The following is a 13,350-nucleotide window of genomic DNA, read 5'->3' as shown; positions in this document are numbered from 1 at the left end:
AGTTGTAAGTCAAGGACTACTCAACCAGTCGTAAGTCGAGGACTACTCAACTGGTGCAGCACCGTTTGCAGACTGGGGCTTTTGGCGGGCTCAGCAGGGCAGAGACAGCCTGGACAATTCCTATTGGATTTTGAAAGCCAATAGAATTACACTCTATTCAAGAGAGTCTATTCTATTGGCTTTCAAAAGCCAATAGAATAAAAGGGAGTAGCACAGCTAAGGAAAAGGGGGGGGAAAATGGCGGATTGCGTTGTTTGGCGACCCCCATGAAATGGTCGTTCGACCCCAAATGGGGTCCCGACCCACAGGTGGAGAACCACTGCTTGAGCAGGGGGTTGGACTAGATGATCTCTGAGGTTCCCTCCTCACTCTGTTATTCTGATCAGAAAACAGAAGGGAAAGAAGACAAAGGGTCCCTTCCAGCCAAGCTGGCACATCCTTCTTCTGGAATGTAAAGAATGTGCTGTCCTCAGCAAATTGATTCTGTTTATTGTGCAACATGCTTTTTCTCATGCTGGAGACCAGGCAAATACTTCAGTTCTCTTAATTCTGTCACATCCTCAAGACGACTAACGTCGTCGCCCTAATGTTCTCCCAGACAAATATCCACAAAATTTGAGGGGCGATTCATCGCGATGACCGCAGGCGGGTCCTTGACTTACCAACTCCCACCGGCCCAGCAAGGTGCTTCTTAAGGGACTCGTGTCCCGTTTTAAGACCTTTGACGCCACCGTCGTTGTGCAAGTCGCAGTAGTTGTTAAGGGAGTCCTGCTTTCGTGAAACGAAACTGGGTTTTTCCCCTACCGACTTTGCGTGTCCAAAGTCGGCTGGGAAGGTGGCCGAACTGGGGACCCCGGGATGCCACAACGTTTGCAAATACAAAGTGGTTGCTAAGGTGCCGAATTTGGATTGCGTTGTCTGTGTGGGGTTTCTGAGAATGTCGCTAAGGGCAAGGAACGGTTCTAAGTTCTGACTTCAAACGGTCGCTCAATGGATGGTTATACGGTAAGCTGAGAATCAGCTCCAATGATTGGTGAGTTTCACTCACCGGGGGACACGATCAGAAAGAGGGGCGCCCTGCGATTTGAAGACACCCAGATCTTCCGCCTTCCCCTTCCAGTTAATAGCAGGCTAAGAGGCGAATCAAACCACCAACATCTGGTGCCCAAATCCGAGATCAGCAACAGACAGAAAGTGGTCGGGGGGGGGGGCAGAATTAATTGTTCCTCTAATGATTGGAAACTGATCAAGGAGAGAAGCCACTTGGAATTAAGGAGAAAGTTCCTGACAGTGAGGAAAATTTTCCGGTGGAACAGCCTGCCACCAGAAATCGTGGGCGCTCCATCACTGGAGGTTTTTAAGAAGAGACTAGACAATCACCTGTGTGAGATGGTATAGATGCTCCTGCTTGAGCAGGGGGCTGGACTAGAAGACCTCCAAGGTCCCTTCCAGCTCCTATTCTATTCTATTCTATTCTATTCTATTCTATTCTACAATTTCTATTCTATTCTATTCTATCCATTTGCTATTCTGTTCTGTTCTGTTCCATTCTATTCTATTCTATCAATTTTCTATTCTATTCTATTCTGTTCTGTTCTGTTCTGTTCCGTTCTATTCTATTCCTAATTCTATTCCTAATTCTAGTTCTATTTCTATTTCTAATTCTACTCTATTCAAGGAGAAAAGCAACCTGGAACTAAGGAGAAACTTCCTGACAGTGAGAACAATTACCCAGTGGAACCACCTGCCTCCAGAAGCGGTGAATGCTCCAACACTGGAAGTTTTTAAGAAGAGACTGGACAGCCATTTGTCTGAAATGGTATAGGGTTTCCTGCCTGAGCAGGGGGTTGGACTAGATGACCTCCAAGGTCCCTTCTAACTTTATCATCATCATCATCATCATCATCATCATCATCATCATCATCTTATGGATCATCGCACAGTCAGCCAGATGTTCAGACTGGATTTGGCATTTTGTCTACCTATCGAGTCCTTACCCAGGACCTGGGATAGGCAGATGTGGATGTTTGATGGTATTACAGATATCGTCGCAGGATGGAAGCAGTTCCTAATAAGGCCGCCTTTTGCAATTGACTAATAGCAAATTTGTCAATGCCAACGGTGTTCAAGTGGTGCTCCAGTTGTTTTGGGATTGCACCCAAGGAGCCTATGACTCATCATCACCTTGTTGTTGTTGTTATTATTATTACTATTATTATTATTATGTCTTGTGGATATCATTTCCCAGAATTGTGGACTTTAAGACACAAGTCTTAAAGTTGCCAAGCTTGAACACCCCTGTACTAAGTGAAGAAGCCTCCTCGCACTCCACGGAAGATAGTGGAGACACCTCACTTCTCCATTGCACGATGCTTCAAGCAAAGGGGCTCTACAGCCTTGGGCTTGCAAGGCCCAGCCAGGGAGGAGTGGCACGTTGAAAGGGAGTTGAATCCATGGTGTCCCCCCCCACCCCCATCCTCACCTTCTCTCCCAAGGGACAGTAGCCCTTCAGAAACTCCGGACAGACCTCTGCTTTCCTGGACACGTAGACATGGCTGTAGGGACAGTCGCTGTTGCTGCAAATTCCCCTCAGGAAGTAGGAACAGACGGGCATCTAAAAGAGAGGAGCAAAGAGAAGAAAAAAAATCAGTGAGGATCTTCCGCGAGTCAGAAAAAAAAACAACCAACCCAAACCCAAGTGAGAATGTCGCTCTACACTGCACCACTGAGGAACGGTGCTACTGCACCATAGGAAAATACAGAATAACAGAGTTGGAAGGGACGTTGGAGGTCATCTAGTCCAACCCCCTGCTCAGGCAGGAAACCCTACGCCATTTCAGACAAATGGCTGTCCAGTCTCTTCTTAAAAACTTCCAGTGTTGGAGCATTCACCGCTTCTGGAGGCAGGTTGCTGGAATTGGGGATGTCTAGTTTAATGAAGAGAAGGACCAGGGGAGACAGGATAGCAGCATTCCAGTATCTCAGGGGCTGTCCCAAAGAAGAGGGAGTCAAGCTATTCTCCAAAGCGCCTGAAGGCAGGACAAGAAGCAACGAATGGAAACTCACCAAGGAGAGAAGCAACCTAGAACTAAGGAGAAACTTCCTGACAGTGAGAACAATTAAGCAGTGGAACCACCTGCCTCCAGAAGCGGTGAATGCTCCAACTCTGGAGGTTTTTAAGAAGAGACTGGACAGCCATTTGTATGGAATGGTCTAGGGTTTCCTGCTTGAGCAGGGGGTTGGACTAGATGACCTCCAAGGTCCGAGCAGTACCAGGGGGGACAGGATAGCAGAGTTCCAGTATCTCAGGGGCTGCCCCAAAGAAGAGGGAGTCAAGCTATTCTCCAAAGCCTCTGAAGGCAGGTCAAGAAGCAACAGATGGAGACTAATCAAGGAGAGAAGTAACCTGGAATTAAGGAGAAATTTCCTGACAGTGAGGACAATTAACCAGTGGAACAGCCTGCCTCCAGAAGTTGTGGGTCCTCCATGACTGGAGCTCTTGAAGAAGAGACTGGACAGCCATTTATCCGGAATGGTGTAAAGACTTACAACCACAATCGAGAGACCAACATTTATGTTGCTAAGTGAGACATTTGTTAAGTGAGCTTCGCCCCATTTTACGACTTTTCTTGACACGTTTGTTAAGGGAATCACCACTTTTTCTTAAATGAGTAACCCGGGTTTTAAGTGAAACTGGCTTCCACCCTTGACTTGACTTGTCTGAAGGTCACAAAAGAGAATCGCACGACCCCGGCACTCTGCATGCGTCGTAAGTGCGAGTCAATTGCCAAGTGCCCGCGTTTGGCTCACGGAACCGTGGAGGATGCTGCAAACGATCATTAAGCGTAACCAAATGGCCCTCAGTCGCTTTCTTCAGGGCTATCGTAACTTTGAAACGGTCCCTAAGCGAGTCGCCCTAAGCCGAGGACGGCCTGCCGTGTGAGAAGGGAGGGGATGGGGAGGGAAGAGCCAGCCAGAAGGCTAAAAGCCGGGCCAGGAAACAAAGAGAGTTTTTTTGAAGAAAGCAAAAGAGTTTATTTTTAATTGTCTTTTAACTGCGGGCTATTCAAATGAAGGAGAGGGCTCCAGGGCTCTCTTGGCGATTCGGCCGTGGCTGTGGCCGTCCGCGGACGCCTTTAATGCAGATTTTGATAGAGCCATCAAATTAGCTCTAATAAAAAGGGGATAATAAAGCCCCCCCCCTTCCCACCCCACCACTGCAGGACTCGGACCCTCCGAGCGGTGCGCGTTTCTCCTTTCAATTAACCTCGTCTGCACCCTGCTAACGTCCGTTGCAAATAACGGGAACATTTAATGCAAAGCGCTCGCGCGCGCCGCGCCCGTATTAGGCCGCTCCGGCGAGGCGCCCGCCCCTCCGCCAGCCGGCGGCTAATGAACCCGAAAAGCGGCACGTGAAATTTCCAAATTGCTCACCACAGAATTTTGAAGCTCTATTAAGGGGGAAAAATGCTGAGTCTCGTTCAGTCCCTCAAGGGGAAAAGCTGTTGCAACAGCAGCCTCGGCTCGCCCCCAAAAGCCCAGCCTGCCACTAACCTTGGTCTCCCAACACAGCCATCGGGATGAGGGGGTGGGAGGCCCTGGGGGCCCCGGGGCCCACCCAGGCGGCAGCCCCACCATGCACTCTCCTTCTCCGAGTCCCCAGCTAGAGGAAATTTTAGGAATGGACCCCCCCTTATCCCCAATTGCGATGAGGAGGTCCATCCAGCATTGAGGCCCCCAGCTCAGCAGGTCGAAGGAGTGAAATTGGGGAAGGGGCTACCAAACCTTCTGGGCGAGCTGGGATCCTGCAGCCCTCTCTAAGAGGTGGATTTTCTTGTCCAAAGATGGCTAGTTTTTCTCCTGGAGGGTCTCAGATGTTTAAGAGGTGAATGAAAGAGAGCGGTTGGGGAGAGTTAGCAATTAAAAGGAAGCAGAGGCTGGCAAAGATTCTAGCTTGTCGAATTCTCGAGGACTATCTGTCCTGTTTTCAATCAGTCCATCATTAACACTGAGAGTCGTTAAAACCACCTAGGTAGTAGTAGTAGTAGTAATAATAATAATAATAATGCAAAAGGCGGCCTTATTAGGAACCGCTTCCATCCTGTGACGATATCTGTAATACCATCAAACATCCACATCTGCCTATCCCAGGTTCTGGGTAAGGACTCGATAGGTAGACAAAATGCCAAATCCAGTCTGAACATCTGGCTGACTGTGCGATGATCCATAATAATAATAATACAGTTGGAAGGGACCTTGGAAGTCATCTAGTCCAACCCCCTGCTCAGGCAGGAAACCCTATACCATTTCAGACAAATGGCTGTCCAGTCTCTTCTTAAAAACTTCCAGTGTTGGAGCATTCACCGCTTCTGGAGGCAGGTGGTTCCACGGGTTAATTGTTCCCACTGTCAGGAAGTTTCTCCTTAGTTCTAGGTTGCTTCTCTTTGGTTAGTTTCCATCCGTTGCTTCTTCTCCTACCTTTGGGGGCTTTGGAGAATAGCTTGACTCCCTCTTCTTTGGGACAGCCCCTCAGATACTGGAATAATTGCTATTTATGTCCCTCCCCCCCCGCTCCCCCCCATTCTGCTTTTCTCCAGACTGGCCATACCTCATTCATGCAATCATTCTTCAAGTGTTTTAACCTCCAGTCCTCGAATCATCTGTTTTTCAGCCTCCAGCTCCCTAAATCTTCTTTGTTGCTCTTCTCTGCCCTCTTTCCAGAGTCTCAACATCTTTTTCTATATCAAGGCTAGAATCAAGATCAGGTGAAGTGTTAATACCACTTTACAAGGCCTTGGTAAGGCCACACTTGGAATACGGCATCCAGTTTTGGTCACCAAGATGTAAAAAAGATGTTGAGACTCTGGAAAGAGTGCAGAGAAGAGCAACAAAGATGATCAGGGGACTGGAGGCTAAAACTTATGAAGAACGGTTGCTGGAATTGGGTATGTCTAGTTTAACAAAGAGAAGGACGAGGGGGGGACATAATAGCAGTCTTCTAGTATCTCAGGGGCTGCCCCAAAGAAGAGGGAGTCAAGCTATTCTCCAAGGCGCCTGAAAGGAGGACAAGAAGTAACGGATGGAAACACATCAAGGAGAAAAGCAACCTGGAACTAAGGAGAAACTTCCTGACAGTGAGGACAATTAACCAATAGAACAACCTGCCTCCAGAAGTACTGAATGCTCCCACACTGGAAGTTTTTAAGAAGAGATTGGACAACCATTTGTCTGAAATGGTCTTGGGTTTCCTGCCTGAGCAGGGAGTTGGACTAGATGACCTCCAAGGTCCCTTCCAACTTTATTATTATTAAGGCGAGCAAAACTGGATGCAGCATTCCAGATTTGGTCTCACCAAGGGTTTGTAAAGCGGTGCTAGAATGTCACGTGATCTTGATTCTGCTCCTCTATTAAAGTTGATTTATGCGGCACCTTAGGTATGAAAGCAATTCTGAGCCAATGGCCAGGAGACGGTGAGTTCTAGTCCTGCCTTGGGCATGAAAGCTGAGTGGGTGACTTTGGGCCAATGGCCAGGAGACGGTGAGTTCTAGTCCCACCTTGGGCATGAAAGCTGAGTGGGTGACTTTGGGCCAATGGCCAGGAGACGGTGAGTTCTAGTCCCGCCTTGGGCATGAAAGCTGAGTGGATGACTTTGGGCCAATGGCCAGGAGACGGTGAGTTCTAGTCCCGCCTTGGGCATGAAAGCTGAGTGGGTGACTTTGGGCCAATGGCCAGGAGATGGTGAGTTCTGGTCCCGCCTTGGGCATGAAAGCTGAGTGGGTGACTTTGGGCCAATGGCCAGGAGATGGTGAGTTCTAGTCCCGCCTTGGGCATAAAAGCTAAGTGGGTGACTTTGGGCCAATCGCCAGGAGACGGTGAGTTCTAGTCACTTTAGCAACAGAAATGTTTTATTTATTTATTTATGAGACTTATATACCGCTTTAAGTGCAAGCACTCTCTAAGCGGTGTACACCAGTAAGCGATGTATATATATATTTACGTTGCCCCCAACAATCTGGGTCCTCATTTTACCTACCCCGGAAGGATGGAAGGCTGAGTCAACCTTGAGCCGGTGAGATTTGAACCGCTGACCTGCTGAACACAGTCAGCTCAAGTGGCCTGCAGTACTGCACTCTTAACTGCTGCACCACCTCGGCTCAATTGTGCTCGCACGGCGAGGGCTACCTGTATTTATCATGTGATCCTCAACCGGGGTTGTTTAAGTGAGGGGTTAGGGTTAGGAGGAGGACTGTGGGGTCCTTGGTGCTCTCTGAGCTGGGTGGTTTTCTTCCAGACGTTTCATTGCCCAAACTAGGTCATATCATCAGTGCTAGAAGGGAGGGGGCAGTCTGGAGAGGAGGAGGAGGAGGAGGAGGAGGAGGGGTCCTGGAGAAGAAGACCAGAGATGAGGGGTTAGGGTTGGTACTCTCTGAGCTTGGTGGTTTTGTTGCAGACATTTCATGACCCAAGTAGGCAACATCATCAGTGCTAGAAGGGAGGAGAGTTTGTAAAGAGGAGGAGTAGGGAGGAAGACGATTGTGGGGTCCTGGGTGCCTCTTGGTTGTTTGCTTGCAGATGTTCATTACTCAACTAGGCAATATCATCACTGTTAGAAGGGAGTGGGGTTTGCAGGGAGGAGGAGGAGGAGGAGGACTGTGAGATCCTTGCTGCTCTCTGAGCTCGGCTGTTTTCTTGCAGACGTTTCATGACCCAACTAGGTAACATCATCAGTGCTAGAATGGAATGAGGTGTGTGGAGAAGAGGAGGAGGAAGAGGAAGAGGAAGAGGAGGAGGAGGAGGAGGAAAGGATTGTGGAGACCTTGGTAGTCTCTGAGGTGGGATGTTTCTTTGCAGACGTTTCATGACCCAACTAGGGAACATCATCAGTGCTAGAAAGGAGTGGGGTTTGTGGAGAGGAGGAGGAGGAGGAGGAGGAGGAAGGAGGAAGAGGAGGAGGAGGAGGAGGAAATGGACTGTGGGGACCTTGGTGCTCTCTGAGCTTGGTGGTTTTTTTGCAGACGTTTCATGACCCAACTAGGTAACATCACCAATGCTAGGAGTGCAATTTGAAGAGGGAGGAGGAGGGGGGGGGAGGAGGAGGAGGAGGAGGAGGAAGACTGTGGGGTCCTTGGTGTTCTCTGAGCTTGCTTATTTTCTTGGAAACATTTCATTACCCAAACTAGGGAACATCCCCTCTGTGCTAGTGATCAGCACGAGTGATGTTATCCACAAGAAAAACAGCCCAGCTGAGCGAACACCAAGGTGCCTTCCTTTCCACCCTGAGCGACCAATATTCTCCTTTATCGGGGCCCGTTAAGTTGAGGACCACCCACATTTTATCTGTACATCGCCAGTATCCCTCTGCCGGGGACGCCGGGCCACTTCCTAAATGCCATGAGCGAAAGGAATAAAACACGTTATTATCGGGGCGATCATTCCAGCGGACAAATCCTGGCTGTCAGCCAAGGGGCACAACGAGCCGGGCCCTTCCTCTCCTCCGGGCTCCCCCAGGGCGTGGGGAAGGGGCCTTCGAGGAAAGGGCTCAACTCAGGTGTGCAAGCAAAGCCCAAACGGGGCTTTTGCGGGAGGAATTAACCCGCCAGCTGTTCCCTTTCGCTTCCCCCCCCCTTTGATAAACGAGATGGGCGCCACCTTTTTCTGGTAATTACCAGCTTAACAGGCAGTTACAGGATCAAGGGCAGAAGCCGGCCAGGCTGAGGGCAGCCCCCTCTCCCTTCGGCTATAAATCACCGACAACCAGTTCTCACTTACTCCGAGGAAGCTTGCCTGAGCCAGCTGCAGGCGGTTGGGGGGGAATCCAGACTGAATGCGGGGAGCAGAAGCACCCCTCTCCGCTTGCACTTAAAGGCCCCAAAGAATCAATCAGAAAAGAGCTGGAAGGGACCTTGGAGGTCTTCTAGTCCAGCCCCCTGCTCAAGCAGGAGATCCTAGGCCAGTGGTTCTCAACCTTTTTAATGCCACGACCCCCAACCGGTCGTAAGTCGAGGACTACTCAACCGGTCGTAAGTCGAGGACTACTCAACGGGTGCAGCACCGTTTGCAGACTGGGACTTTTGGCGGGCTCAGCAGGGCAGAGTCAGCCTGGACCATTCCTATTGGCTTTGGAAAGCCAATAGAATGAGACTCTATTCAAGAGAGTCTATTCGATTGGCTTTCAAAAGCCAATAGAATAAAAGGGAGTAGCACAGCTAAGGAAAAGGGGAAAAAAATGGCAGATGGCGTTGTTTGGCGACCCCCGTGAAATGGTCGTTCGACCCCAAATGGGGTCCCGACCCACAGGTTGAGAACCACTGCGGTAGACCATTTCTGACAGTAATTCAATCAGAATAGATCTGGAAGGGACCTTGGAGGTCTTCTAGTCCACCCCCTGCTCAAGCAGGAGATGCTAGGCCATTTCAGACAGTAGTTCAATCAGAATAGAGTGGAAGGGACCTTGGAGGTCTTCTAGTCCACCCCCTGCTCAAGCAGGAGATGCTAGGCCATTTCAGACAGTAGTTCAATCAGAATAGAGTGGAAGGGACCTGGAGGTCTTCTAGTCCACCCCCTGCTCAAGCAGGAGATGCTAGGCCATTTCAGACAGTAGTTCAATCAGAATAGAGTGGAAGGGACCTTGGAGGTCTTCTAGTCCACCCCCTGCTCAAGCAGGAGATGCTAGGCCATTTCAGACAGTAGTTCAATCAGAATAGAGTGGAAGGGACCTTGGAGGTCTTCTAGTCCAGCCCCCTGCTCAAACTGGAGTCCCTACCCCATTTCAGACAGATGGCAGTCTAGTCTCTTGAAAGCTTCCAGCGATGAAGCTCCCACACCATCTGAAGGCGATTTCTGTTCCATTGGTTGATTGTTCTCGCGGTCAGGAAATTTCTCCTTATTTCCAGGTTGCATCTCTCCTCGATTAGATTCCATCCGTTATTCCGTGTCCGGCCTTTGGGTGCTTTGCAAAATAGGTGGCCCCCCTTCTCTCTGTGACAGCCCCTCAAATATTGGAAGACTGCTATCATGTCACCCCTGGTCCTTCTCCTCACTAGACTAGCCGTGCCCAGTTCTTGCAACCGTTCCTCCTATGTTTCAGCCTCCAGCCCCCCGATCATCTTTGTCGCTCTTCTCTGCACTTTTTCCCTAGAGTCTCGACATTTTATTTTATTTATTTATTTCAGTATTTATATGCCGCCCAATCCCAAAGGACTCAGGGCGGCGTACAAAGTTAAAACAATGATAAAACAATAAAATAAAGCAGTCATACCGCGAGTCCGATCATATCCCGGCCCCACGGGGACATCAGCCCCAGGCCTGCCGGAACAGGACGCTTTTAACGGCCTTCCTAAAGGCCGGCAGGGTGGGAGTAGTTCGAACCTTGGGGGGAAGCTGATTCCACCAGGTCGGAGCCACCACAGAAAAGGCCCTTCCCCGAGGGCCCGCCAGCCGACATTGTCTGGCCGACGGGACCTGAAGGAGGTCCAATCTATGGGACCTCACTGGTCTCTGGGAGCTGTGCGGCAGAATGCGGTCCTGTAAGTAACCTGGCCCTATGCCATGAAGGGCTTTGAAGGTGATAACCAACACCTTGAATTGCGTCCGGAGACCCACAGGAAGCCAGTGCAGCTTGCGGAGGATAGGTGACACGTGGGCGTACCTTGGCGCGCCCACAATCGCTCTCGCGGTTTCTACAGGGTGGAGACCAAAAGCAGTTATTCCGAGTCTGGCCTTGCTAAGGCTTTACAGAGCGGCGTTAGTACCTCACGCGATCTTGATCGAACGCATGCCTCTGCGGATGCAACGTGGGATTGCATTGACCATTTCGGCTGCAGGATCCAATCTGGGTCGGTCACCGGGACCGAAAGCTTAGCCGGACGAGCTTGAGTCGGTCCCAATGGCCGAGCCAAATTGGATCCTGCAAATTTAAGTCTGGTCCTGCTTTTCCAGGGACCTGTGCCGTGAGTGTCTCACCAAATCAAGCCTCCGGGAGCAGCAGCCTGGAAGGAAAACGTAGCTAGCTGCTTTGACCCCCAATTTTATTATTTATTTCTTTTTTTAAAAAAAAGCAGTTTCTCATCCGGGCAACACATCTGGCTAGCTGTGCTTCACCCGCTGGGTCCGCAGCTGTGCAGAGAGAACTGAAGGAACCTTTGCCCCCAAGCCTTTGCCTGCCAAGTTTTGAATCCTCGCCATCCATCCCGAGTCGTAAGAGAGGTGGGTCCTTTGGATCAGGGCTTTTCAACCTTTTCACCCATTGTGCCCCTTTTAGGATATGGCAACATCCGAGTACTGAGGAATTCTGGGAGTTGAAGTCCGCAAGTCTTAAAGTGGCCAACTTTGAAGACTCCTGCCCTAGATCATTCCAGTCAAATGGCTGTCCACTCTCTTCTTAAAAACCTCGAATGTTGGAGCACCCACCAACTTTGTTATCACGGTAGCCAGGATCCATTTTGCAAAAGGCAGACTTTGGAGGGTGTTCTTCAAACTGGGGGGTGAGGCGTGGGTTTCATGGCCAAGGGATCAAGGCACAAGGTGCAAATCAGCCAGTGGGGGGTGCGTCTCTGTGTGTGTATGTGTGTGTTGGCCAGGGCCTCAGCTGCTCTACCCTTTAATGCAGGGGTAGTCAACCTTGGCTCTTTTATGACTCGTGGACTTCAACTCCCAGAATTCCTGAGCCAGCTTAGCTGGCTCAGGAATTCTGGGAATTGAAGTCCACAAGTCATAAAAGAGCCAAGGTTGACTACCCCTGCTTTAATGCATTAATGATTCACCTGTGGAGATGGTTACCAGCATCAAATTCCTGGGTGTGCAGCTAACGAGTAGGCTGGCCTGGTCAGTCAACAGCGAGACACTGGCAAAGCGGGCACGGCAGCGCCTGCATTTTCTGCATCGCCTGAGAAAAGCACATCTTCCTTCCCCTGTCCTGACCACTTTCTACAGGGGGACGATCGAGAGCATCCTGTCCTACGGCATCACAGTCTGGTTTGGAAGCATCCCTGCTTCGGACAGGAAGGTGGTGCAGAGAGTGATGAGGACGGCCAAAAAGATCATTGGCAGCTCCCTCCCTCTCATCCAGGACACGGCACAGAAGCGTTGCTTGAGCAGGGACCGCAAGATTGTCTGGGACACAACACATCCTCTTCACGACCTGTTTATCTTTTTACTTTCTGGGAGGAGGGGGCTTTGTGGTATCCGTAGCAGAACATCCAGATTCAGCCAGAGTTTCATTCCACACAGCATTAACCTTGTGAACTCTCAAGCTTCCTCCTTCGGTTACGTTTTCAAGATGGACAGTATTTAATATTTGCTACGTACATGTAGGGGTGTGGGTCTACAACAGTGGTTCTCAACCTGTGGGTCGGGACCCCATTCACGGGGGTCGCCAAACAACGCAGTCCGCCATTTTTTCCCCCCCTTTTCCTTAGCTGTGCTACTCCCTTTTATTCTATTGGCTTTTGAAAGCCAATAGAAGAGACTCTCTTGAACAGAGTCTAATTCTATTGGCTTTCAAAAGTCAATAGGAATTGTCCAGGCTGTCTCTGCCCTGCTGAGCCCGCCAAAAGTCCCATTCTGCAAACGGTGCTGCACCAGTTGAGTAGTCCTCGACTTACGACCGGTTGAGTAGTCCTCGACTGATGACCGGTTGGGGGTCGCGGCATTAAAAAGGTTGGGAACCACTGGTCTATACATATGTTGTGTATAGTATGTTTTAGATGTGTGTCATGTATGTGTTTCACTTTGAGAGCGGGCGCATCTAAATTTCATTTTTTGATGTGTGCCATTGTGCCCAGTAAAAAAAATGACAATAAAGGTTATCTTATCTTATCTTATCTTATCTTATCTTATCTTTATACCTGGAAGCCCTACTAAAGTGGCAGACAGCCTCAACGCTGCCGAGTGGCATCCAGCCTAATGGGCTAAAGTACCACTACTTTAAGTTGAAATGCAAGAGACATTAGCCCCGTAACTGTGGGAAGTGCTGCATCAAAGGATGTGCAAATGAAGCCGGTTAGAAAGCGTCCCCCCCACCCCTTACTGTCTCCGCAGACAACCACGCAGCGTCCGAGACGACAAACCAACCTTGTCCTTTGAAATCTTGTGTGCGAAAGGACACGTCCCGTCCGTCTTCTTGCATGCGCCGCGCAGGAATCTGTCGAGCGGACAAAAGAGGAGAGGGTTAGGAGATCCAGAGAGTAAGGAAAGACAGGGGGGTCTTCAACTTATGAACGCAACGGGGACGAGGCAATTGTTAAAGAGGGGTGAGCTTGATTTCGTAATTTTTTTTTTTAAATCACGGCCGTTAAGCAAATCGCCGCAGTTGCAGAAGGAGAGAGCCTGCGGAGGTGGTGGAGTCAACAG

General features: G+C 49.9%; 1 protein-coding gene across 1 annotated transcript in view; it reads right to left on the bottom strand.

Annotated features, from left to right (window-relative positions):
* ZC3H3 (zinc finger CCCH-type containing 3) overlaps positions 1-13,350 on the bottom strand; it is a 198,868-nt gene that overhangs the window by 32,023 nt on the left and 153,495 nt on the right. The window contains exons 8-9 of the mRNA XM_039368711.1: positions 13,072-13,141; positions 2,483-2,614 (exon numbers count right to left, since the gene is read on the bottom strand). Of these exons, the coding sequence (XP_039224645.1) occupies positions 2,483-2,614; positions 13,072-13,141 (202 nt within the window). The remainder of the gene's footprint in view (positions 1-2,482; positions 2,615-13,071; positions 13,142-13,350) is intronic.

The sequence above is a fragment of the Crotalus tigris genome, unplaced genomic scaffold (assembly GCF_016545835.1).
Source record: "Crotalus tigris isolate CLP2741 ecotype Arizona unplaced genomic scaffold, ASM1654583v1 scf7180000020908.629646, whole genome shotgun sequence".
NCBI classification, from domain to species: domain Eukaryota; kingdom Metazoa; phylum Chordata; class Lepidosauria; order Squamata; family Viperidae; genus Crotalus; species Crotalus tigris.
Note: the sequence above shows the minus strand (reverse complement) of the source record. Positions and strands in the feature narration are given on the sequence as shown.